Here is a 27,764-nt window from a genome sequence, read left to right on the forward strand (position 1 = left end):
ATTTATGATTGTGGTAATCTATTTTTTATATAATATAGAATTACTATATTTTAAACTTATTTTTCAAAACTTTCTATATTTTATATAATTATTTTTTTCCCATAAATATACAAACTACATTTATTTTTCTCATATTTGCCTAAATTTCTCATAAAGTTTTTCCTAGTTTGAGGTTATAGTTAGATTGGGCCTGTACCTAGGCCTCCAATTAAAGGAGTTCTAAAATTTTGAAAAATATCAATTTTTTACATACAATAAATCTTCAAATATCATTGAAAAAATACTACTAGGATTCACATTTTAAGATCGGCCCAGTTAAATTTTAACATAGTAATTATAAAGTTAAATGTGTCATATATTTGATTTGTCAAATTCTAATTATTTATATCTATTTGGACGAATTGAATTATTCATATCATCCAAAAAGATATAATTAATTAGAATGAATATATCACAACAATACAAACTAATACTCCAATCACACAACATATATAAATGAGTGGATGACATGAGAAAGTGTAGCCCTCTTAAGATAATATTTTTATGTTGGCTCCTATAAAAAAATTATATTTTAATACACCATTATTATAATTATAAATATTCTCACTATTTTTGTTTTTTAAAAAAATATTTTTCTATTTTGCTTCTATTTTCTGGCTCCATCCCAATATATATTATATAGAACCGTAGTTTTCTAAGATCAGATAATGCCACTACCTAATGTGGTTATAATACAATTCCCAACATGAGTCATAAATTGACCAAATTTCATATTTGTGATATATAGATCATCTCCTACGGGGAGATGTAAATAATGTGTTATATTTTGCACAAAAAATTATTATATTATATATTTAGCATAATTTTTAGTATTATACTCAAATATACAATTGTAAAAATTCTTGTAAAATTTAATATTTAACTAATGCTAATTTAATATTTATTGAAAATATAAAAAAAAAGTAATTATTTTTCTTTATATTTTATTGTTGATAGTATAAAATAATAATAAAATAATAAGGTAAAAATTATATTATTTAATGCAAAGAGATAAAAATAATACTAAAATAATAAAAATGATATAAAATTAAATAAAAAAATGTAGCATTTATAGTGATGCAAAATATGCACTATGCTATATTGTATGTTAAATTTGGCCAAACTTTTAGCATGTGCCAAATTTTACATACTATTTGAGCAAGTTTTTTGTAAAATGAGATATATTTTAGCAATGTATCAACAATTTAACTCGATCGCATATGCTCTTAGTATAGTATTTCCCCTTTTGTTGTTTGTAACATGTTCTTATTCTACATATTCTATATTTGTACGCATACACGTGTACTATAATACAAATAAATTTACATAATATTGTACGGCGTAGTTCTTTTATGACCTAAAGGATTCGTTTTCTCAACATATCGCTCGTTGAGACCTCTAAAAATCAATGAAAGAGAGAGTTAATTGAATATAACACGGTTAAGTTAAGCAAACCATTCGTTATATGCGCGTATTTGCGTTCACAAGTCAATCTACTCGCTTTCATATGTCATTGATTATTTCTTTATTTCTTCAAAGAAAAATCACCTTTCTTTCTAGAAAAACTAGGAAAGAAAGCCACACTTTTAAATTCAATCCCATCTTAAATTGAAAATCATTTTAGTCTTCTTTATATAAAGACCCCTCCTATAATTCCAAGCACATCACAAATCTCATATTTTCTCCACAATAGAAAAAGGCCTCCAATACCATTTTTCATCTGATCTTTGTTTTCTTCATTCCCATCCACGAAGATGAACAACAACAACGACAAAACCCATGTTTCGTATCCCACAGCAGAAGAAATCAACCCTTTTCACCAAACCTCCCAACCCAAAGAAACGAACCCTTTTGTACCAACTGTTCATCAAACCAACCATGTTCAAAACGGCACCGTTCCAGCTCAAACGACAAACGAAACAGTAGTCCCCCCGGCTTCACCATCGCCATCATCATCTCCAAAACCCCAAGAGAAAAGGGTTCATTTTCAAGGTGAAGAAGCTCCTTCTTCCTCGGCTCCTCCTCCTCATCATTCTCCACTACCGACCACAGTTGAGAGCGAAGAGAAATGGGGGACGCACGTGATGGGGCACCCTGCTGTGCCCACGTGCCACCCGTCGAACAAGAAAGCTGCCTTGTGGGGTGCCCCGAGCGACGATGAGGCTCGGCAGGTTCACTACCCTTACCTTCAATACAGCCCCATTGAAAGGTCTGCCAATAGTGGAAGTCCAATGGAGTCTATGCTCCATGTCTTCAACTCGTGGAGCAACAAGGCCGAGTCTTTGGCCAACAACATCTGGCACAACCGTAATTTACTAACTCTTCTCTATCCTTATTCATATACATATATATATATATATAGATCGAGTAAAATGGTATTTTATAATTATTTGCAGAGTAGTTTTCTTTTTAGAGTTACTGAAAATGTGTAGAGAAGATTACTTATGACTGAATGAAACAGAGAAGAATAGGAAGAAACAGTGTTCTACTTAGGTTTGGATAATAGCTAATGGTGAGGTGTATCACTTATTAAAAGAAGGCGATTATGCAAAAATGACATTACAAAAACAATATCTCGATAGAGTAATCAGTGAGAATAGATTTTTTTTTTGTATGGTGTATATATAATGCAAAATATTTAGAAGAAAAAAATATATACTATTTTGATAAGAATCCCATTTGAGTAGATGCTAATGGGTGTGAGTTTTTGTGATTGTTCAGTGAAAACGGCGCCGTCTGTGTCCGGAGCTGCGTGGGGGAAGATGAACTTGACGGCCAAGGCCTTAACCGGAGGAGGATATGAAAGTCTGTACAAGCAAAGCTTCTCTACTTTTCCGAATGAGAAGCTGAAGAAGACATGGGCTTGTTACCTTTCAACATCAACTGGACCAGTTGCTGGAACTCTTTACTTGTCAAATATTCATATAGCTTTCTGTAGTGATCGACCCTTGTCTTTCACTGCTCCCTCTGGTCAACAGAGTTGGAGCTATTACAAGGTAATAAATTTTATTATTACTACTAACTTATTTGTTTCATGTTAAGATATCATATGAGACACTTTCATATATATATAATTGATTTTGTCTTTGTAGGTTATGGTACCTTTGGGAAACATTGGCACAGTCAACCCAGTTGTGATGAGGGAAAGTCCATCGGAGAAGTACATGCAGGTTGTGACAATCGACGGCCATGATTTCTGGTTTATGGGATTTGTAAATTATGAGAAAGCATCAAGGCATTTGACTGAAAGTATATCCACTTTTGTGGCTTCTGGATATGCCGTCCCACCAGTCTTTCCTAATCAGAAATAGTGACCATTATATTATACTGTTGGATTATATATATATATGAGAGAGAGAGAGCATAGAATCCTTTGTTTTAACTATTTTGTTTGTTTTACCATCGTCTTTAGATTCGGCAGATTGTAATATTCTTTCATTATGATGTGAATGATCACTTATTCGTTCGTTTTTTCTTCCATAAAAATAAAAGTATTGTCCTGTACTACGAATTTTCAACATCTTCGACTGATCAATTAACACATATGTGGGATAATTGAACTAAACAGAACCAACTTAACAACTAATAAGCAAGAGCACAATCAAATGGAAGATTAAAAAATTGAGAATTGAACAATGCAGAAAACAATAAACAACACCAATGATTATACTGGTTCAAGACTAATAGATGGATGTGATCTATGGCTCTAATCCGGTTCTGGAACACCACCAACTTCCTCTTTATTGATAAGAACAATTTCTTGGTACAATACAGTCAAGCAAATTCAACTCTCTTGGATCCTCTCAAAGTGCTTATCTTCCTCACAAAACACTCAGACCCGAGCTTGCATATTCATCAACATATGCAGCTCCTTACAAAACCCAAGAACCCCAATCTCACTCTTTACTCTGTACCCTCTTTCTCTCTTTCTTGCTCTTTTTTCTATATCTCTGAAATGAGGAGAATGAATCAATATTTATAGGCAGCTGAGATGGAAAAAATACGAGTGGCCTTGATTGATTTTCAGCTGAGATAGTTAAGTTAGTTATAGCAAGAAACTAACTGTCATAACTGATTTTCTGGTGCTTACAATTTATAGGAACTATTCCACAACATATCATGAGAATTAGGACATTGACCCTTTCTTAGGAATAGGTTGAAATGCCTTCTAAGTTGTTGTACCGTTTTGAAAAAACAAAAAAAGCCGTACATGGCAATAAACTGATACTGATCATTGCACCAAATTAAAGATCCCAAGACCATTTTCTATCTTTGCTATATTTGTGTATGGCATTATCTTGGTTTATTTATATTCTAAGAACAGCCCAATCTGTCTATGGATGAAACAACGATAGCAGAAAGTATCGTTTTCCTTCAAGAAAAGAAGCACTCTGCCCATCAAATCCTCATACTTGTTTGGCTTTGTGAAGTTTTTAACAGCATCAGCTGGGCGTGTCCTTGTCAAGAAGCTCCTAATCCTTAAAATGGGTTCCTTCTTTGTGAAGTGTGAATGACTTCTCTGGTAGAATAATTATTATGGATTAATATAATTACAAACATTATTATATAATCACAACCATTAACTAATAATCATACTAATTGCATTAGGGCATTTCCAACCCATAACACTATATATGGTGTTACACCAATACCAAAACTAAAGAATTTTAGCATCATATTTTTTTTCCATTACAACCACAACACCAAAACTTACACCAAAATATATATTATTTATTGTTATATTATTTTTTAAAAACATATAATTATAATATATGTACATTTAACAAGTTTTATTAGTATTATATTTAAAAAGTAAAAATATATACTAAATAATTTTTTTGCCGTGGTTTACAGTGCCACCTCAAATTTGAGGGGCTACTGTAGATACCAGCATATATGTTATGTAACATACCGTTCGGTTGGAAGACAATTAGTGTAAAATCACCAAAAATTTGGTGATATACCATTCGGTTGCAGTTGGCCTTAGAGGCACATGGTGGCACCCTAATGACTATGTATTGGCCCATTAATCTATAATTCACCACCTCATATTATAATGAGCCCAATTAGCCCACTAATACCCCTCAGGGTAAGAGAGCATAACATATATGGTGTATGGAGTGGCAATTGGGTGGATAGTGGTAGTGTGGTAAGAGTTTGCTATCCATAAGTTTTTTCTTGCATTTGCACTTGATCTTATGTGTTGTTTTGGAGAGATTCTAAAGGGACAAAGATGAGCATTGGAGCTCAATGTCAAGCTTAAGAGATACGTCTATGTTTGTGTAATTAATGCCCTAAATAAAATGTGATATTGGTTGTTGCTTGAGCATTGATTATTGTTGTTGAATCTAATTTATGGTTATAATGCTCATAATATGTTTCTTATCTAACATTCTCTGGATCATAAAGTTGAGTCTTAGAACTTCTTCAATAGGACATCATATATGTATTTTGGTGTGAAATTTACACCAAATCAATTCCAATAAAACGACAAACATAACATTATTTTAGTGGAATGCTACGGTGTCCCACCATATAAGTTCTTATTGGTGGAATGCATTTTGTTTTGCTTAAATAAAATAGTATAATAATAAAGAATATACTTTTTATTTTTTGTGAATATTTTGCTAAAATTTTACTATTTTGGTACCTACACCAAAATGACTTACTTTTAGGGGTTAGAATTGCCATAGATAGTCAAGTAAGCACTATTTGCTTTTAGCAAAACCGTAGGCAAGCTTGGGAATCTTCTTGTTCTCACAATCCGATTCCAAGTGAGCAGTAATGGTTTTAACATCTTTTTTCCCCCTCGATAACATGACAGAAGCTTTAAAAGAAAATGAGATTAGCTTATATCTTGGAAAAAGAAGGGTACCAACTAAAAAGGGTTAAGGTCAAGCTTTTAAAACAGAGCACAAAAAATCAGCCAATATTTCTTAAATTAACAAAATAATTCTGTCTGAGTCACATTGCGCTTTGTCGATGGCAAGTTTATTGATTTTTTTTCCTTTATATTTCAATTAGTCCAAACTTAATAAAAGCCAATATCCTAAAAATCCCAACATAAAACACTTTTTTGTTCTTTCTTGCTTGAACGATCTCATAAGCATAGACAAGATGGTATGGTAGTAACACCAAGCCCACTTACAATTCAAACGAAAAGAATAAAATAAAAACTTATAACATCAGAGGCAAAACATATAATGTATCTACCAAAATTGATAGCATGTCAATGATTCCGGATGTCTCTAACATTAACAACTATTCTCATTAAGGCTCGTAACATGAGGGGAGAATGTCGTACTCTACATCATCTGTTGGAGTGGGTGCATGAGTATGTGCAGGAGTAGGTGCAGGAGTAGGTATACCACCTAGTGTTGCCAGCTTCTCTAATATGACTTCTTGATTTTTAAGGACGATACCTAGAGTGGCCTTAACATCGTCCACTGCACCTGATAGTCTGGCTATCTCACCCAACACCTCCTCATAAGCCCCAGGAGCAGGAGCAGGAGCAGAAGTAGGTTCTGTACTAGTATCTGGAGCAGACTTTGTCGGGGCATCCTCCACAAATATGCCAACCTGAACGGCTATCTCAGCCACTGCAACAGCCTCTGCCTCAGGATCGTAAGGTCTTCCATCCTCTGGTGCAGGCTGGATCGTATTCTGTAGCATCGCATACCTAGGAGCATCCCCCTCTGTCCTCTGATATACGGCATCAAAGAAGTCTCGCTCATTTGGTCGAGGCCTTAGGATAGAAATGCATGACAACTGTAATGGAAACACAACAATCAAATTAGAAATGACATAAGTTGATTAGTATAATTCAAAATTTCTTGAATTATTTAAATGTATTATAACTTACATGTCTCCTCGCAAGTACATCCTTCAAATGCAAATGCTTCGACTGGCCTATGCTCTCCCACTGTAGCATCCTAGGGAACTTGAATCCACAGGGCTTGGCGTGTTCCTTCTGTAAATCAAGAATCGTCTCGTATGCCCAATATTGCAAGGCTGGTGGATACCCCTTGCAAGTGTACTTTGCCTCCACCTTAAAACCCTTAGAAGACTCCACCTCAGTGATCTTCTTCGCCTTCTTACCTGGTATTGTACCACCAATCGCTTTCATATCTCTATTGAATTGTTTCACAGTTGTATCGAATGAAAGGGATCCCCATGGATACTTCTCAAAATAATCTAAATCCTCGACCATCGACAATGAATCTCGCCAAATAGCATTGTCGTTCTCAGCGCCCAATAGTATCCCCTCCACAAAGTAAACCAAACCGAGCTTGTACAAATCATCAGGTACATCGCACATACTAAAAGCTCGTTCCAAGATACTGAACCGAATGTCTTTTTCGGGTTCCACACTGAAATATGTATCAACTAGGCGGGAGGAAGTAATGTGAGGTTCAATGTCAACGACAAGTGGTGGACAGGAGCAGCTCAGGCCGGTGATAATGGCAAACTCGTGCACCCCAAACTTACATAAGTTTGGGCCCATCAAGAAGTGTACCTCATCGCCACGCGGAGACTTGACCTTCCGCAAAAGTAGTGTGTGAACCAATGCCCCAGAGAACGAAAAGGGAGGGGCTGTGAAGAATGGTCCAAAAACAGACTCATTCACCCTCCCCAACAATCCATGCTCCTCAAATCTTTTCTTCAATTTTGTTAACCTCCCGGAACCCCTATAGGTCATACGACCGACATAATGATCCTCCATAGGGATCTCAAGTGGTGGGATACGTTTGGGTGGCATCTGCAAAATATCCACACAAAAAAAAAAGAATTAGTTGAATTTATAAAAAATACTCAATCTGTTGTTGTCATCGAAATGGGATCGATGTACCATCGAAATAGCATCGATGGAGCATGGAATCGATGCCATATATGTTCAGCATCGATGTGGCATCGATAAACCATCGTTTGCCATCGATTATGCATCAGTATCGACATGGCATCGATGTAGCATCGATATACCATCGATGGCCTTTCGATGGTACATTGATGCAGCCTTTCGAGTCCACGTTGATGCTCCATCGATGCCATGTCGATGCTGATGCGAACATCTAATTGAGATGTTATTTTCGATGGTGTATCGATGTCGAATCGATGCCATATATGTTCAGCATCGATATGGACTCGATGTGGCATCGATTATACTTCAGTATCGATTATGCATCGATGTGGTATCGATAAACCATCGATTATGAAAGAATCGACATGGCATCGATATACCATCGATGGATAATCGATGGAGCATCGATTAATCACTGTATGTCATCGATGGAGCATCGATGTGGAATCGAAAGAACATCGACCCACAAAATTTTTGCAGAATTTGCAGAATGCACATAGAATCAAACCCATTTTAAGCTACATTTTTTGCAAAATAAAGATTAACAATCAAACCCATTTCATCGATTTATACATTACGATTCAATTTTTTTTTTAAAAAAACACATGAAAACCGAATGTCTTACCTTACCGTGGCCGGAGATGGAGAAGACGGTGGCGACGGCGACTGTGGGGAGAGAGAGAGCTTCGCCTGAGATGGTGAGAATGTGACCCGAGAGAAAATAATGAGATAGAAATGAGAGAGTTTGGCTGGGAAGAGGGAAGAATTTGGTTTGGCTGGGAAGAGGAAAGAGTTTGGTTTGGCTGGGAAGAGAGAAGGTGAGGGGTCTTGGTTGATATGAGTATTTTTGTCCAAAATTTTAAAATGGCATATATATGAGAGATTATTTTATGGTGGCATTTAAAAAAAATTAAGTATGTTATTACACATACTGTCTAAAATTTCCCTTATATAATCACAACCATTAACTAATAATCATAATGGGATGATTCACACTTACTAATTGCATTATGGCATTTCCAACCCATAACACCATATATGGTGTTACACCAACACCAAAACTAAATAATTTTAGCACCATATTTTTTTTCCATTCCAACCACAACACCAAAACTTACACCAAAATATATATTCTTTATTGTTATATTATTTTTAAAATCATATAATTATAATATATGTACATTTAACAAGTTTTATTAGTATTATATTTAAAAAGTAAAAATATATACTAAATAATTTTTTTGCCGTGGTTTACAGTGCCACCTCAAATTTGAGGGGCTACAGTGGATAACAACATATATGCTGTGTAATATACCGTTCGGTTGGAAGACAATTAGTGTAAAATCACAAAAAAATTGGTGATATACCGTTCAGTTGCAGTTGGCCTTAGAGGCACATGGTGGCACCTTAATAATTATGTGTTGACCCATTAATCTATAGTTCACCACCTCATATTATAATGAGCCCAATTAGCCCACTAATACCCCTTAGGGTAAGAGAGCATAACATATATGGTGTATGAAGTGGCAATTGGGTGGATAGTGGTATTGTGGTAAGGGTTTGTTATCCATAAGCTTTTTCTTGTATTTGCACTTGATCTTATGTGTTGTTTTGGAGAGATTCTAAAGGGACAAAGATGAGCATTGGAGCTCAATGTCAAACTTAGGAGATATGTCCATATTTGTGTAATTAATGCCCTAAATAAAATGTGATATTGGTTGTTGCATGAGTATTGATTATTGTTGTTGAATCTAATTTATGGTTATAATGCTCATAATATGTTTCTTATCTAACATTCTCTGGATCATAAAGTTGAGTCTTAGAGCTTCTTCAATAGGACATCATATATGTATTTTGGTGTGAAATTCACACCAAATCAATTCCAATGAAACGACAAACATAACATTATTTTAGTGGAATGCTACAGTGTCCCACCATATAAGTTCATTTTGGTGGAATGCATTTTGTTTTGCTTAAATAAAATAGTATAATAATAAAGCATATACTTTTTGTTTTTTGTGAATATTTTGCTAAAAATTTATTATTTTGGTGTTGAACCACCACCAAAATGACTTACTTTTAGGGGTTGGAATAGCCATAGATAGTCAAGTAAGCACTATTTGCTTTTAGCAAAGCATGTGAATCTTCTTGTTCTCACAATCCGATTCCAAGTGAGCAGTAATGGTTTTAACATCTTTTCTCCCCCTCGATAAAATGACAGAAGCTTTAAAAGAAAATGAGATTAGCTTGCATCTTGGGAAAAGAAGGGTACCAACTAAAAAGGGTTAAGGTCAGGCTGTGATAAGCTTTTTAAACAGAGCACAAAAAATCAGCCAATATTTCTTAAATTAACAAAATAATTCTGTCTGCATCACATTGCGCTTTGTTGATGGCAAGTTTATTGATTTTTTTTTCTTTATATTTCAATTAGTCCAAACTTGATCAAAACCAATATCCTAAAAATCCCAACATAAAACACTTTTTTGTTCTTTCTTGCTTGAACGATCTCATAAGCATAGACAAGATGGTATGGTAGTAACACCAAGCCCACTTACAATTCAAACGAAAAGAATAAAATAAAAACTCTTATAACATCAGAGGCAAAACATATAATGTATCTACCAAAATTGATAGCATGTCAATGATTCCGGATGTCTCTAACATTAACAACTATTCTCATTAAGTCTATCATAGGTCACTAACAAAAGGTGTAAATTAAAATGGCATAGAAAGCCATATCACTGCATCAAGAGGCGCCCAATTGGGATACCATTAGATTTGTGTGTTGAGTAATTAGCGCTTCTTCTTGCTTCCCTTTCCAGCACCCGATTTGGAAGGGCTGGCCACCAAGTAGATAAACAGAACCACAATAGAGATCACTGAAATGAGGGATCCATACTTCATCAACAGCCTCTGCAAAATTAGAGAAAGCTCGGAATTAGTATGTATATTTTGAACAACTTTACTCTTCAGCATATTGCTTTGACCCTTTTGAGATTATCCAATTGATTAAACTGTCTTGATTCAAAACACAGAAGCATATTCACTTCCATAATCTAAAACTAATTCAGCAAAGAAAAAGAATAAACCATACCTTAACCTGAAGAGATTTGGGCCAGAAGGAAGATAATCACATGAAAATGAAAACAATAACAGATGCATCGGTTAGAATGGGAGAAGGGTTCAAATTGAGATTGTAAAATATAGCAGATTGTGGAGGAAACTAACCCATTCAAACTTCTTCTCAGGAGGCCTGTCCGCAAGCACGTCCAAAGGCAATATTGGGGTTGAAAATGCCTCCTGCAGACGAGTAAGAGTTAGAAAATAAAATTTTATACTGAAATAGAAAACCAACGAGGAAGATCATAAAATATATATCCCACCTGTAGAGCAGCCTTTGTAGGAATGCGGAATGTGATGAGAGCAGGTGCACCGTTGAAGATACCTTTGGTTTTGGCCTCCAATTCAAAAGTGTGGGACAGAATACCGCCACTGTATTAACCGAATTTAAAAATAAACAAAAATAAGGCTATGCTAATTTGATGTTGGAAATGTAAAATAAAGAAATACTGTCGCAAATAGGCAAACTCACGCATCAAGTTTTTCCCATGACTTGGAGATGTTACCGCTGACAATGTCAAATAAATCCTGAGGCCAGCTATCATCTGTCAAACTTACATCGTATGCGGTCCTGAAAAAAAGAATATCAAAATAAGTATAACATGTTATAGGAAAAATTTCGCCAAAAGGTGGGGAACTAGCATATGTGAGTTTACTTTCAACAAGAAGAGATTTGCAAACACAAAAAGAGATCGGAATGAAGAATAAGCACAGTAATAATGCCCACATAAATTATGTTGACCCATTGGTCACCTTCGCCCTAATTCCTTACACATAACTCAAACACAAATTACATTGCTCATTCACCATATCTCAATAAGCAAGTGTTGAGACATTTGATAGGGTCAGAGACATGAAAGCAGATCAAACCAGCTCCAAGAACTCAAAAAAGGATTAAGAGAATATAAGGCATAGCAAACTATTTGATCTTATCAACTAAAGCAAGTTTTTTATCCACTTTCTTTCAATTGTTATAATCACACAAGTTTCTGTTACATCTCTTATCCCCTCCTCTATAACACTATCACATTACAATATTGTTGAATCATATTTGAACAAATCAGCAAATCGGTAAACTTCAGTCTTTCTTTTCAGAACCCTTTTATACCAATATTCCTCTCTATTGCTTTTCTGCAAACATTCCGAAAATCCTTTCAACCCACAAATAGTTTTAACAAAATATAGCCTTAAGCATTGCGATTTATATATTCATAAAGCCACCCAGCTTAAAAGCACCAACTCCGTAATATCATTAATGGTGCAAAATTAAATGTAAACTCAATTTCCCAATGAACCCAGTTCATCGTTATTGTAAAAAGTCGTATTGACATTGTGAGTAGCGATTACATTAGTTGACCCGGTAGGTGAGACACATATGAGAATATGAGATTCGTTTTCGTTACTTTCGATTTGAATTATCTCTTAATTAAACTCAAAACCCAAGGAAAACACGAATCGAAAATTAAACCCTAATTCAAAACCAAAAACACATATAAAATACAAGATCCATTCATCAATCAATCAGAACATGCATGCATGCAGAAGGTCAAATTCAAATGGATCTAAGATAAAGGAAGGTCAAAGGAGCATGGATCCGAGCAAAAAAAATTGGAATTTAGAAAAATGACATACAGAGATCCTTGGTTGTAGATGTCGATGGAGACGGCGACTCGCTCGGCGCCAGACTTGAGTCTGTTGAGGGTAGCCTTCTTATGGGCGACGATGAAGGGTGTATCGGAGGAGCCCAGCGTCAAGGAGACCATGAAGAGACCTAGCATGGCCCAGATCAGAGGCTGAGAGTTCAGAGTTGCCATTTTCGATGTCGTTTCGAGCTTGGCGACTGTCGTTCTTTCAGCTCGGGTCCCTTTATCCTTCCTCTATTTATAGCTGGAATCTGGAACCTTGAGTCGACTTTTCTCACAACTTTTTTTTTTTACAAAAAAAAATTCAAAAAGATAATTAAAAGAAAAAAAGGAAATATTTATATTTATTTTCACAATTTCTTTTGCAAATGATTTTTGCATTATTTATTCGAATATTGAGATTTGTAAATGGTAAAAAAAAAAAAAAAAATTTATGAAATTTATCGTCGAAATTTTACAAAAAGGATCATAAAATATGGCTTTAGCTAAAGTGAATAGTTTTCCATAACTAATTATGGAATAAAAAATGTTAGAATAAGTAATTTTTATCAAAAATATAATATATAAAGACATGAACAAAAAAAGTCAAGTTAAAAGTAGAAGATACTACTTTGGTTTTTTTAAGTTTAAAATAAATACTATATTTAACTTTTATTTTTGAAAATTATATAGTGATAACTTTCTTTTTTATAAAATTTATCAAAATTAAATAAACATGTTATAAATAAAAATATATGAGATTTAATTAAAATTATATTAATTGTATAAAAATAAAGATAAAAATATTGTATCAAGAAAGTTTGAATGTATGGTTAATTTTAAAATATTTTTTTTAGAAATTTTAAAAATAAAAAAGTCAAATATGATATTTAATTAAAATACAAAAGAATAAAATGATATTTTTCTATTTATGAAAACAAGAACAAAAAGGTCAATTTGGCGAACCTAACATTCTGTCGTCTAATGAATTATTGATGGAAACCCCGTGGGCCGAAAGTACTTAGCCCACATCACTTACTGGGCTGAAAATCTTAACCAGGCCCATCAATGCCTTTTTCTGCTTAGCCCATTATACATGGCCCATGCATGGGCTTTGGAGCCTTAGCCATGCATTGAGGAGAAACGTACGAGAAGGAAATTAAGAAGAGAGAAAGGCCTAACATGAGAGAGAAGAGGTCGTCAGATTAGCCAAGGAGACTGCCTGAACATTCATCCAATCACAGGCTGCCACGTGTGAAAAGCCATTGAAAGAAAAAGAATGCAGGCAAGTCATCCTTGGCTATCAAACTAAACACACTCTTATCTTCATGTAAAGCCCACCCTCTTCATTATAATCAAGTACGTAAACACACACATATATACGTATATATATACATATATATATAGCTCATTGCCAACTCTAACTATATTTATATATGTATTGGTCAAGAACAGAAGGTCTAGCATGAGAAAAAAGAGCCTGTCAAATTAGCCAAGGTGACTGCCTGAAACCCATCAAGGGTTTCTTATATATATATACACAAATATACGTATATATATTTGTGTGTGTGTATATATATATATATACACATTAATATATAATAATAACTTGAATGAAACCTCTTGGAAAGGAGGCAGGCAAGTCATCCTTGGCTACCAAACGAGACTCTTTATCTTCATGTTAGACCTCTCTTCTCCTACCTATATAGTTACATATATACCTATGTATATATATATATATATACTATATTTGAGTTAGATATATACATGTCTTCATATTGGTCTGTATTTATAGCCATTATTTTTTGTTTGAGTTCAAAGATATCATCGATGGAAGAATAATAATGGAGAGAGAGAATGTCAGATAAGAATCGTCTTCGTTTGGCTAGTAGATTAGATCTGCCTCGTAATAGCTATCATGTCATGAACGAGCCAATCCATTTTTTTCAAAGAAAATATTTTGTTTTCTCTTTTTAACTATTTTTGTCATACTTTTTCTTATATCTTTTCTGGCTTCCCATAATGGAATATGTTCTCTCATTTGTTGAAGGGACCATTTTAACATTATAATGGTGTACATTCTCATCATAACGTACTACGTTTAATTCTTCAAATATGTAGTACAAAGCTAAATAAAATGCCAAAAATGAACTAATTAATATGAATATGAAGTCGCACAATCATATGTCATAATACTTATTAAATTCAAATAATTGAATTCGATATTAGATTATATTAATAGTAATATGTCATATTCTTGTGGTGTCACCTTAGTATTCTCTTTTCTTAATACTTAATTAGTTGTTAAAATGACACCCAAATGACCAAACTTTTTATATATTATTAATCCACATTAATTAATTTACACATATCTAGCTTTTCAATCCTAATAAATTAATAATAGCTTATAAAAAATAGATCTTGTTAATTTGTTGTAATTCGAAAGATTAATTCGATGTGATTGAATCTAGCTAATACCACACATTCAATTATTATAATTTAATAAGCACCATAAACTACATATAATTAAAGTGTCACTTTATGGTGTTTTTTATTTTATTTTGGTGTTGAGCACTTTTTTTTTATATCATTACTAAATTTAAAATGTTAAAACAGATTACAATTAGTAAGATGTGGCACCTTTTAACCCATCAAGGTGCTTGTAATAAGATTATATAATATATTAGTAATATCATTAGTCGGTGACTACTTGTATATAAGAATATATTATATATAATTTATATTATCAATTTATAGTATATTGAAAGCTCTCAAGCAAGCCAAAACCAAGGTATAAACCATCAAATTTTATCCACTAAAATATGTAAAGGATAGAGAAGACCTTCTTAATTAATAGATCTCGAAACTTTTTTTTTTATGATCGAGAAAATTCTCTATATTCTAATATATATATATTTATATGTATAGCAAAGAATGAAGAATAAGGTAGTTGAGTAACTTGAGTTTGACCCATGAAAACACAAAAAAGAAAAAACGAACAAAAAGGGTATATGTCAAATTATTATAGATGGATCGGATGTCCTCATCAATTATGATCAACATAGTAATATACATATATATATGCTTATATATACATATATATTCATAATAGTTATATATATGTTCGGAACATGATTCGAAAAGGTGACCCATAAAAAGTATATGTATATAAATCTTTTCATTTTTAGATGCCATACTCTTCCACCTTGTAGACACAAAAAAGTCAATGCATATATTTCCACCCAAGTCATCATGACTCATCAACTACTAATAAACCTTTTTCTTTTTATTGACTATGTGTCATGAAGCAATCACACACACACATGTCACTTGTCGAGCATCATATATATATATATATAAATAAATATAGAAATTTTAATTTTTTTAAAACTTTTGCTCCTACTGAATTAATATTTTATATTTTTAGCACTCGCAAGAAATATATATCAACTATTTTTTGTATGATGATGTATATTATAGTTATAATATGTTTTTCGTCAAGTTTTGAGAAATTCTAAATAATTTATGTTGCCAAAATCATAATTCAAACAGTCAGTTGCACTCATATTTTTTTTATACATGTAGAAAAAAAATTATTTAAACAATCTGTTTTCGGCACTGTAAATTATTCATAATTTTCTGAAAATTGGCGGAATGATTACTATAATTATCATGTACGCAATCATACAAAAAAATGAGTTATAATTTCTCAAAGTAACGAAAATATAAAACACCTCTATGGCCGTGAGGGCAAATATAATGCCCCTACAAAAATATTGGATATGTTTCATAATTATGGAATTTTTAAACATCTAAATCATTAGGATAATTCTATAATAGGGACATAGAAAATGCTCATATCGAAGGGTCATTTTTTATTTTTGGTATTTGGAAAAATTATAATTTAATTATTTTTTTCATGTCGGTGTATATTATAGTTATAGCAGATATCCCACTAATTTTTAGGAAATTTTGAATAATTTACAGTGCTCAAATTAGAGTTAAAACAGTATTTTCCACACGTATAAAAAAACTTAGTCATGCATGTAATTGACTATTTGAACTCTGATTTTGGCACCGTAAATTATTCAAAATTTCTCAGAAATTAATCGAATATCTGCTATAACTATAATAAAAAAAAAATTTGTGATAATTTTTCCAAATACAAAAAATAAAAACGCTCCTATGAACTATCCAAATCTTTAAATATATATATATATATATATATATATATATATCAAACTTTAAAACTAAGCAAAGTTGGAACTTATATTATATTATCAAAATCATTCGCAAATAGCACAACATTTACACTATCATTGTTCATTTTCATTTAAAATTCTCTTAAATTATAAACTATAAATGGCTTAACTTCTCAACTTCACTTATATTCCAAATTAGAATTGATTCACTATAAAAGACACTATATACCATTATTATTGGACGATCTTAGGTGGCCCACTCACGATAAATAGCTTTATGATTATTTCGAATAAAAATCTCCAGTCCAAACTTTTTTCTATTACTCAAATTTTAACATATCAACGATATTTGTTTAAATTTATTTTGTCACATATATTTATTTAACTACACATTTTCATACGATTTTTAAAATTTTAAATGGCGGGACAAAAATATAAACAGTGTTTGTATTAAATGTTTGAATAAAATAAATATAAGATGAGATTAATTACAACCTTAAACACAATAAGCAAATAAAAATAGATAATTCAAAGAAGATAGAAGATATATTACAACTCTAGATAATAGATTCAATTGTAAACAAACACTACAATGTAATAGATGGAAAGGATTATAAGACTTGAACAAGTCTTAAAGAACTTTATCTAAAAAAATTATTTCCTCCTTTCAAGAACACTATAAGAATTACTCGGTAAATACTTTTGAGATTTATCAAGCCTATCACTCTCAACCTAGTGCTCTTAGGATAAGAATCTAAAGCAAGCAAGTGAACTAAGTGATCCAGCAATTTGAAAGTCATCCAGTAACCCTTTACATTTACTAAATTTCAATTCAACATTTATGGACTTAAATAAGAAATTTTGGGCTATAAGAACTTTTGAGATCGAGCAAACCTTCAAACAATTAAAAAATTTCAAGTAGTTATAAGCCACGCGTCATGCCACCTAACACTAGGTAACATGTTGCTAGGTGCTTTCCACATGTGGCACGTTGCCACATAATGAGTGACATTCACAAGTTGTTTTTTTTTTTTTTTTCTAATTTTAAGTCCCAAAACTTTTAAAATTAAATGTATAACAACTACACACATTAACTCTCACAATTTCAAATTCAATCAAATATGTAACATATATTACATAAGTTACAAATCTTACTCTATTATACATGTTACAAACACTTTTGTAACATCTATTATAATTTATTTAATCAAAATATTATATTATTTAACTTATATAACACTAGTACAAAATTAAGCTTCAAAATTATGACACTACATCGAATGCTCCGATACTCGGAGTAGCAAATAAAATAACGTCTTATTCATATTAACTCTTGTATGACTATTCTAATAAAATGACATAAATGAGCATATAAAAAGGATTACAAAAATTAGACGCTTCATTAGTATACATATTTTGCGATAAATATAATTTTATACTTTTGTTCTAAATATAGTCTTGCTTTACTTTGAATGAATAAAAAATATTTACAGATATAAAATTTCGGATGATTTCAATTTAAGTATGTTTTACAATTTAATGTATAGTATTTTTATTATTAATCAAGTTTATTGATTTTAATTATCATAATTACCATGTAATTCATATATTACTTATTTTTATCTATAATGAAAGATATATTATATACTATTTGTAACACCTTATTTCCTTAGAGTCGTTACTAAGTGAGTTTAAAACGTGCTAATCACTCGCTAATCGAGGTTTTAGGTTAAAAATGTAGCTAAATTGAGATAAAACCCATTACCAATCATTAAATATAAAGCATTTGGATACTCATTGAGAATGTCAGAAAGCTTTACAGTATGGATCCCAAAACATTGTTTAGAAAATATTTACAATTCAAAATACAATTAAGGTCGACTAGGCGACAAAATTCAGGTTAATACATAACATTTCCCAAAAATACCGCAGGTCGTGGCTGCTAGGTAGGCCGAACATGTATACGTCGCTTCACGCTCTCCATACTCATGGTTGGTCGACATTTCATTTGCCTTTACCTGCACCATAAAGCACCCGTGAGTCGAAGCACAGTAAGAAAACTCAACACAAACAATCAACATATGCATATCTCACTACTACAAAAACACTATTTTAGGACACTCACTTAGATGCGAGTTCTAAAAACTATGTGTGTCCTAAAAGTTTGAGTTTTTTATTTAAACAAACACCTCCTGGACTTTTTAGGACTCGCATTGGGAGTCCTAAAAACTGATGTGTGTCCTAAAAGTTTTATTTTGTTTTTTTAATATACACCTCTTAGATTTTCTTTTATTTCTAAATTTTTAATATTATATTAACTTTTTATTTATAATAATTTCTATATTAAAATTTAAATTAATTATGATATAATGAATAATTTGCTTAAATTTTATTTATTTAACATATTTATGATAAAATTAATTAAAAAGAGTTATTTTATTGATTTGTTAAATATTGTAAAATAATTTTAAAATTTCACTAATAATATTGGTGTTTTTATTTTTTAAAATCCATGTTGAAAATATTTAAAAAAAAAAAGCAAAAGTTAACATTAAATTATATTTTATTTAATTAAATAAGAAAAGGGAGATAAAAATACTAAATCCCTAAATGAATCTCAAAAATCCCCTTCTCTCTCCTCTTTCTTCTTCCCAGCCGACCACTCTTTCTTTTCTTCTCCCGCATTTCAATCGGCCAGACCAGATGAGCCATCTCCGGCCACCACCCAATGACACGCACCCCACCACGAGCTTCCTTGGCCCCCGAAACCCCAAACCCGTGAAGCTCGCCTCCCCACTCGCCGGCCTGTGTCGCGACTGGGTCCCCGGAGTTCCGTCGCCACTGTGAAATTTTGTTATTGTTATTGTTCTCCGTCCGAGGGTCGGGAGGACCAGTCTAGCGCCTATGGTACTCTTTTGCGGACAGCGCTTTTTGGGCCAGATTCAAGAGGAGTTGTGGCTCCTGCCACACCGAAGAAGTAGAGCTTGCTGATGAGCCCGCCTAGCCGGAATATATTTCGATACAAGACCGAGACTCGGCAATCAATGCATTCGCTCTCACCGTTTGGGTTCGATGCTGCTGTTCCTGGAGTTAATCATAGCCCTGTCAAGACTCCTAGGAAGGTTCCGAGGTCACCATATAAGGTGAATATTTGGGGTTTTGTTTTCTAATTTGATTCAAAATTTTGTGCTTTTTTGGTATATTTAGGGGTTTATGGAATGTTTTGTGGTGTGGATAGGTACTAGATGCGCCTGCATTGCAAGACGACTTTTGTTTGATCTTGTGGATTGGTCTTCGAACAATGTGTTGGCTGTTGGATTGGGCAGTTGTGTTTGTGCACTCTGTTGTTAGAATGGTCATCAAAAAAATGTTAAAATATTTGAAATTTGGTATGGGAATCTTGGTTTGGTCTATTTATGAGTATTGGTTCTGCTTTATTGATTGTGGCATTTGTTTTACAGGTAACTAAGTTATGTGATTTAGGGATGGATGACAATGTCTGTTCGGTGGGCTGGGCTCAGCGTGGAACACATCTTGCTGTCGGAACTAATAATTAGTGTATTATTATTGTATTAGTGTATAGTGAATGAGTTTTATTTGAGAATGTATGTTAGAAATCTTCTTATTTGCTTGATATTGTAAAGAACATAAATGTATACAATTTCATGGGTAGATATGATTTTTATAATATGATTTAGTGGCCTATTTAGCAAGTTTTCTAGCATGTGGATTTTCATGGACTGCTTCATCACATTTTTTCCATGTGGATTTAGAGGGCGTGCTGGGTTCTTTTTGTGCTATTTGGTTGAGCTTCTTGCTAAGTTCTTTCTATCTTTCAGCTTTGCAAACAGGTTAACACATATTACAGAAAACCACAAATTTCAGAAAGATGGCAAAGAGGGTCATAGAGTGGAGGATCCAGCTTTAGGTCTTCGCCATATTGTGTCTGATATTAGAGAAAAATATGCATTGAAGTAAGTAAGAGCTGTTGATTTGAAATGATGGTTCAACTTGGACTTCAGTCAATTTACACTCTTTGTTAACTTTGTTTTGATGAAATTTCAGGCATGTTTATGTGTGGCATGCACTAACAGGCTACTGGGGTGGTGTTAGACCAGGAATTACCGAAATGGAACACTATGAATCCAAGATGACTTATCATGTTTCATCCCCTGGAGTTTAGTCCATCGAGGCTTGTGATTGCTTGGAAAACATTACCAAGAATGGTCTTGGCCTTGTGAACCCTGAGAAAGTTTTTAACTTCTACAATGAGCTTCACTCCTACCTCTCATCAGCTGGCGTGAATGGTGTTAAAGTTGATGTTCAGAACATTCTTGAGACTCTTGGGGAAGGCCATGGTGGAAGGGTGAAACTGGCTAGAAAATATCATCAGGCATTGGAGGCATCTATTGCTAGAAACTTTCCTGATAATGAGATTATTTCTTGTATGAGTCATAACACAATTGGTTTATACAGGTAGCTAAGCTCTCATGAATTCAGTTTTTGTTTGCAACTGAGGTGGCATGACACTTATGCTTTTTCCTTTCTTGATTTTGTTTTAGTGCTAAACGAAGTGCGGTTATAAGGGCTTCATATTGCATCAGTTGCTTACAACACTGTTTTCCTTGGTGAATTCATGCAGCCTGTTGGGATATGTTTCATGTGAGCTTCGAAAACTATTATCACGAAATCCAAGTGTGGTAGATCGAACGTTCAGGCATGTGGTTTGTGCCACAATGTCTGAGGTTCGAGTCCCTCACCTTAAGTAGTGTTATTCTTAATATGTTAGGCTTCTCATTTTTGTGTTTCTTTCCGAATGTTAGAGCCTGCATCCAATGGCAGAATACCATGCAGCAGCACGAGCAGTAGGAGGATGTGCTATCTATGTTAGGTATTGTCTTTGGTTACATTTTGTCTTTCTGTTCAAACACTTAGAAGAAGAAATGGTTGTCATATCAATTATATCTACCAATGCAGTGATAAGCCTGGTCAACATGACTTCAATCTTCTGAAGAAGCTTATTCTTCCTGATGGTTCAATCTTGAGGGCTAGACTACCTGGAAGACCAACAAGGGATTGTTTATTTTCTGATCCTGCCAGAGATGGAAAAAGGTACTCCAAGACTACTCTAGTCTAGAGCTTTTACTCTTGTTGTTATTCAATCCCATGTTCCTAAAAAAAGTTCACTTGTGCAACAATTTGCAGCCTTCTGAAGATTTGGAACATGAACGCAATTTCTGGAGTTGTTGGAGACTTCAACTGCCAGGGACCACGGTGGTGCAAGGTTGGGAAGAAGAACCTTATCCACGATGAACATCCAGGCACAATCACTGGGGTTATTAGAGCCAGAGATGTTAATTATCTACACAAGGTGGCTCATGACAACTGGAGTGGTGATGCTGTCATATTCTCCCATCTTGGTGGTATGTTTGTTATCAAGGACAAGAAGAAGAAATATATTCTTTCATCTTGGTGGTATGTGGTTCCGGTGAAGGAGTTGTCCAATGGAGTGAGATTTGCTCCAATTGTAGCAATTGTGAATAAACTTATTTATGTACACTACAATAAAAATCTAGTTATAATTTTTCATGTTCAGTGTATTATAATATGATTTTTCATGTTTCAGGGATGATTTTAGAAAGAAATTCATGGTAGCCAATCCTTACTTTGGAAAGATGATTATAATTTTAATAAGTTTTGTTATTTTAATCTATAAATTTTTAGATTAATTTGTATATAAATGTTTCATTTAAATCATAATTTTTAATTTAAAATAACAATAAATAAATTTTTTAAAAATTGAAAATATAACTTTTAAGGTCACCCAGAGAGAGTCCTAAAAACCTTACTTAAAGGCACTTAACAAGATCTTTTAGGACTCGCGGACATTCTTTTAGGACTTGCAACGTGAGTCCTAAAAACCTTAGTTTTTAAGGCTCTTAAATAGAGGACTCGAGAGGCGCGAGTCCTAAAAACTTTTTTAGGACTCGCAATGCTAGTCCTAAAAAACCTTTTTTGTAGTAGTGTCTATCAATTAGCATATAATTCAAAACAACCAACAGGCTAAACACATAGCATCCACGCCGTCCCAGGCGCTTTACCAGGCCTTGGGTTCGCGGTATTCACTGTGAGGATGACTCCAGCATTCAAGAATGGTCTCACCCTAACATCTTGCACTCCGCGTGCTCAATGCCGCTCCCGGCCTCTTGTCGTACTCGGCTTTGCACTCTGCGTGCTAGTGCCGATCCCGGCCCTTGCCGTACTCGGCTTTGCACTCCACGTGCTTGACGTCGTTCCCGGCCGCTTGTCGTACTTGGTTTCCTGTCGTTCTCGGCCTTCGCCGTTCATTCACAAATATGCAATACATAGCATATAATCAACAAATACAAAACATAAACAATAGGGCTACGCCCTGCAATTCAATCACATATGATCATGTCCTGCAATATAAACTATAGGGCCATGCCCTGCTCTACGAGTACAACAATTTTCTTATCTATGTCCCAAGCTTCTTGAACACCGAAATCCCGAGCACAGTCCTCTAACCCGAGCATTGCTGAAAACCTAGTCACAACGCATCAACAATAGCCATCCATCAAGTTTTAGTCACATAATCACCTAAACATGCATATTTAATTCACTTAAACATGCATTTCTAATCACATAATCATCAAATTCACATATTAACATAATTAAATCAATTATTGCCTTCCAAGCACACTAATCAAGGCCCTAAGCCTTATTAGTAAATTTGGGACGCTACAACTATTCCCTCCTTACAGAAATTTCATCCTCGGAATTACTTGAATAACTCGGGATACCGATCTCACATATCTGACTTAAGTTCCCATGTTGCCTCCTCCACTTTGTTGTTCCTCCTCAACACTTTCACTAAGGCGATGGTATTGCTCCGCAAGACTTTATCCTTTCGATCGAGAATCTGAACCGGCTTTTCTTCATATGACAAATCCTGGTCCATCTCCAAGTTCTCGTAACTCAGTACATGCGTAGAATATGATACATACTTCTGGAGCATGGACACGTGAAATACATCATGAACCCCTGATAGAGCTGGAGGCATCGCCAATCTATAAGCTACCTCTCCAACCCGTTCTAGAATCATTAGGCCATAAACGTGTATCTAAATGTGATTAATGGTCCAGGATTAATTTTTTTGGTTAAAATGAATGAATATTTCATTAAAACATTGAATTGTACATGGGATCCCATAATAAACGTTTACAAAGTTGGTTACAGTTCCAAAATGGTCATTACAACTCAAAAGCTACAACCCGCCGACCTAAACGGCAAAAATAGGGTTTAACCCTAGTTCGTCTGAGAAACCTTGGCCGTGGTGGTCAAGCGGCCGCATATGTACACATCGCCACCTAAGCTCTCCAACTCAAGGTTTGTCCAGCTTTTATTTCCCTTTACCTGCACCACATAGCACCCGTGATCCAAGGCCCAGCAAGAAAACTTTAACATGCTCATAAGCAGTGTGTTACACCTAGATTTCGAGATTGAGGAATTATCATCCCGAAATCTAGGCTCGTTAGGTGTAAGCTCGAAATAAGCACAGTCGTCATATGATCCTTCAGTCAGACAGTTTCGCTATAAATGACGACCTCGTGAGCTCGAGTAGTGTGTAGCCTCGAAGATTCTCCGAGCTTGTGAGGTAAGCTCGCAATAGCAATTGTTCAACACTTGTATATATTTTCTGATGCATCTCTTGCCCTCAAACAAGATGGTTCGAGCTCGTAATAGACAAATAGTCTCGAAGGTGTAATGGACAAATAGTCGATTACGTGTGAATGTATTTATTGTTATAGAGTCCCTATGTTTATGGGATATTATGTAATTTGTTAACCAATCCCATGTTTTATGAGATGTTACCGTGCATGTGGAAAATAATGCATTAAGTGGCATTATATCATTTGAATTATAGAATATCTTTCCGAAATATGTGAGAATGAATTCTGAAACATTCTCTATAAATAGAGAAGGAAACTCCATTTGTAAAGGACCGAAGTTTTGAGATCTTGAGAGAAAACTTTGGGCAACTATTCTTTGAAAGTTTCCAGAAGACTCCCAAGGGTTAATAACACAGACTCGTGGACTAGGCAAATTTAACTACTGAACCATGTAAAAAGATCATGCTTTCATCTTCTTATTTTATTTCCTCCGATATATTTGTGTTTAATTGCTCTCCTTTTAAGTTGACAAAAAGCGGCGTCAACACAGTGAATAACATATTTCCATATCATAATAAACATGCCCAGCAGTAATAACCCTACTCATGCATGCATACCATTCTTATAAATGACTATTATGTCATATGGGACCAAATGCCCTAAATAAATGATTAACTGAATCATATTGGGGTACGTTGCCCAAGTACATGACTAATAAGTTACTCCTGGGGCTCAACGCCCTAGGATCTAGGACTACGAATGTAACACCCTACTACCCAAGGACCGTTACTCTGTGCATTTTAAACAGTGTTAAACTCGCTAACCGAGTCATTTGGTCATAATCGTGTAACTAAGTGTGATTAACGATTTAGGGTTAAAAATATTGGTTAAAGATACAACGTTTCACTAAATCGTTTACTGTATACATTGGGATCCCAAAATATATTTTAAAGGTTAATTACAATAAAATATTTACAACCAGCCACTTAAGTCTATCCAATGGTCAAAAGACCAAAATGCCCTTAAGCCCAATTAATTCCTATACAACCACCTGTTGACCCTGATTTTGGCCAACTGACACGGAGTCAAATATGCTTGATGTGGAAAAACACGTTGGAAAGAATATGATGACGAAATGATAAAGAACACAAGGGATTATAGTGGTTCGGCCCCAGAATATGGTAATGACCTACGTCCACTTGAATTGTTATTGATATAAGATTCAAATGAGTGATCAAAGAACTAGGGTTCAATGAGTTTCACTAACCTCTGAAGAACAAGACAATATATCAAATAGAATCACTCTAGTCTCAAATAATTCGAAGGCCAAAAGTCCCTTCCTTGAGCTAACTTTCTCTATTTATAGGCACAAGGGGGATTACATTAATTTATTACAGATATTATTTCCTAAATAATCGGATACTCAGGAAATCATGGGAGTCAATTTCGGGATTGACTAAGATCTTTATAAAAGTATCACGAGGCACGCGGAACCTGCGACCATACTGGTCGCAGGTAAGCTTCAACTGCCTTTTGCTTGTAATATCTCTTCTGGTCGATACCCTAGCAGAATTCCGCCTAGTGTCAGCCACGTGTCTGGGAATCACTTGCCACGTCATTCGTGCCTGTTTTTTGGATAACATTTTCCCCCCAAGTTTATTTATTACGAGCAATAAATAAACTTTTGAGGAAACGACCCTTCGGTTACCCCACCATACATGTCAGAACCCTTCGTGTGTTCTTGGAAAAAGCAACCTACCCTTGTCTAATCACGGCTTTTCGCTTCCCAAGTAACGTTTCGACGGCTATCACTCCTCCCCATACTTCAAAAAAGGGGAAGCTCATGATTACTTCATTTTAATGCTTTCGGACAAAAATATATATAGCCTCTTCAAAGTTTCCCTTTCCTTTTTACGCAAGCCATCACTCTTTAAAGAAACCCTAACACCAGAGCTCCTGTTTCCCTCTGAATACCGTCCTTCGGCGTTCCAAGATTCAGTCCGTGAGCCCTTTTACACCCGAAAAGTTTCTCAAATTTCCACGATCTTCGTCCTGGTAAGTTTCTGGATTCTTACGCTTTATATTTTTGTCGTGCATGCTTCTGTAGATCGATTGTTGGGTTCATTCGTTTCTGGGTTGAGATGCATGTCAGTAGGGGGGTTTAATAGGTGGAACTGAATGTTGTGTGATATTTCTCTGTTACTAAGGAGTTACGAGTTAGTTTGATAGTTAAGATCATGGCCTTAGGACGTAAATGTTGGGGTTTTATGCCCTAATTAAAACTCAAATTCTTTGTAATCTCATTTTATTATCAATAAAAGAATAGAAATCATTTTTTGACTTGGTCAATCACTTTGCTGACACGTTTTATTTTCATGATTATTTGTTTAATATAAACTTCTATTAAATCCTGAGCATATAGCTAATCTTATTTATAGTGACGTAATCACAGTGGAATATAAATATGATTATATGTTCAAAATAAGTCAGTCCTAAGATTAGTCAGTGCACCGGATTTACACTGACTTGCCAATCTACGATATGATCTACTTACACATTACAGTGTTATGTTCTTTCCAGAACATTAGCAAAGTAGATAAGATCGGATGTATTTGTTACATCGGACAGGACCGATATTGACAATTGATAAGATAAGTAAACATACCGCTATTATCTATTCTAGTCATATCATATAGTTGACCATAGGTCAATTCAATCTCAATTCTGAGTGGTTAGTATTCTAACTGATTGTATTATTTGAGTTCTTTGACTTGTTCGTTACCATCTTACCCTACGGACTAGCCCATACTTACATCTTGGGAACTCGGTAGTATAATTGAGTGGGAGTGTTAATCATAGATATGAACATCTATAGCTTCTGTGAAGAAGTGAAACGATGGTTTCCTTTTAGTTTGGTTCAAGGTGTTAAATGATAGAGATCTCATTTCAGTAATTAAATTAGTTTACTAAAATATCATTTATAAGGAACTAAGTGTTTTAAGGATAAAATACAATGAGGGGTAAAACAGTATTTTAGTCCTATCTCATTGTAGACCGTCTATAGAGGATTGACTGACAATTATGGTTGTAACAATGAATAATTAATAGCGTATCTATATTTGTTATAGAGCGTTCTATGAATTCAAGAGTGCAATTCCAAGTCTATAGTGGAGTCACGAGGAATTAATAAGTTAGTAAATTTATTTGTTAGATTTATGATAACTTATTGGAG

General features: G+C 34.2%; 3 protein-coding genes and 1 pseudogene across 4 annotated transcripts; 2 read left to right on the forward strand and 2 right to left on the reverse strand.

Moving 5' to 3' along the window:
* Nucleotides 1-1,687: 1,687 nt before the first annotated feature.
* On the forward strand, nt 1,688-3,557 carry LOC133816999 (GEM-like protein 5). Its single transcript, XM_062249369.1, has 3 exons — nt 1,688-2,346; nt 2,761-3,035; nt 3,132-3,557. The coding sequence occupies exons 1-3, from the start codon at nt 1,794-1,796 to the stop codon at nt 3,348-3,350; spliced, it is 1,047 nt and encodes a 348-aa protein (XP_062105353.1). The 5' UTR covers nt 1,688-1,793; the 3' UTR covers nt 3,351-3,557.
* Nucleotides 3,558-5,961: 2,404 nt separating this feature from the next.
* LOC133817000 (uncharacterized) lies at nt 5,962-8,840 on the reverse strand. 2 transcript variants are annotated; one of them, XM_062249372.1, is made up of 3 exons: nt 8,528-8,840; nt 6,902-7,798; nt 5,962-6,807 (listed from the first exon to the last, which is right to left on the reverse strand). In XM_062249372.1, exons 2-3 carry the CDS (start codon nt 7,796-7,798, stop codon nt 6,310-6,312), a joined length of 1,395 nt encoding a protein of 464 aa, XP_062105356.1. In that variant the 5' UTR covers nt 8,528-8,840; the 3' UTR covers nt 5,962-6,309. The 2 variants fall into 2 exon arrangements, with proteins under 2 accessions (XP_062105356.1, XP_062105354.1); XM_062249370.1 differs by having other exon boundaries at nt 8,523-8,840.
* Nucleotides 8,841-10,454: 1,614 nt separating this feature from the next.
* On the reverse strand, nt 10,455-12,919 carry LOC133817001 (uncharacterized). Its single transcript, XM_062249373.1, has 5 exons — nt 12,650-12,919; nt 11,490-11,588; nt 11,281-11,389; nt 11,122-11,197; nt 10,455-10,812 (listed from the first exon to the last, which is right to left on the reverse strand). Exons 1-5 carry the CDS (start codon nt 12,829-12,831, stop codon nt 10,691-10,693), a joined length of 588 nt encoding a protein of 195 aa, XP_062105357.1. The 5' UTR covers nt 12,832-12,919; the 3' UTR covers nt 10,455-10,690.
* A 7,334-nt stretch (nt 12,920-20,253) lies between these two features.
* On the forward strand, nt 20,254-22,462 carry LOC133817002 (probable galactinol--sucrose galactosyltransferase 1; annotated as a pseudogene).
* The last annotated feature ends 5,302 nt before the right edge of the window (nt 22,463-27,764 follow it).

This window comes from Humulus lupulus, chromosome 2 (genome assembly GCF_963169125.1).
Source record: "Humulus lupulus chromosome 2, drHumLupu1.1, whole genome shotgun sequence".
NCBI lineage: Eukaryota > Viridiplantae > Streptophyta > Magnoliopsida > Rosales > Cannabaceae > Humulus > Humulus lupulus.

What these genes read in the sequence shown, in the direction of transcription:
- LOC133817000 (XM_062249372.1), bottom strand. Translation starts at nt 7,798, where the DNA reads ATGCCACCCAAACGTATCCCACCACTTGAGATCCCTATGGAGGATCAT. An exon ending in ATGTACTTGCGAGGAGACAT is followed by an intron (nt 6,808 to 6,901) that starts GTAAGTTATAAT and finishes TTTCCATTACAG; the next exon opens with TTGTCATGCATTTCTATCCT.
- LOC133816999 (XM_062249369.1), top strand. Translation starts at nt 1,794, where the DNA reads ATGAACAACAACAACGACAAAACCCATGTTTCGTATCCCACAGCAGAA. An exon ending in CAACAACATCTGGCACAACC is followed by an intron (nt 2,347 to 2,760) that starts GTAATTTACTAA and finishes GTGATTGTTCAG; the next exon opens with TGAAAACGGCGCCGTCTGTG. An exon ending in AGAGTTGGAGCTATTACAAG is followed by an intron (nt 3,036 to 3,131) that starts GTAATAAATTTT and finishes TTGTCTTTGTAG; the next exon opens with GTTATGGTACCTTTGGGAAA.
- LOC133817001 (XM_062249373.1), bottom strand. Translation starts at nt 12,831, where the DNA reads ATGGCAACTCTGAACTCTCAGCCTCTGATCTGGGCCATGCTAGGTCTC. An exon ending in ATCTACAACCAAGGATCTCT is followed by an intron (nt 11,589 to 12,649) that starts GTATGTCATTTT and finishes TCTTTTTTTCAG; the next exon opens with GACCGCATACGATGTAAGTT. An exon ending in TCATGGGAAAAACTTGATGC is followed by an intron (nt 11,390 to 11,489) that starts GTGAGTTTGCCT and finishes CGGTTAATACAG; the next exon opens with TGGCGGTATTCTGTCCCACA.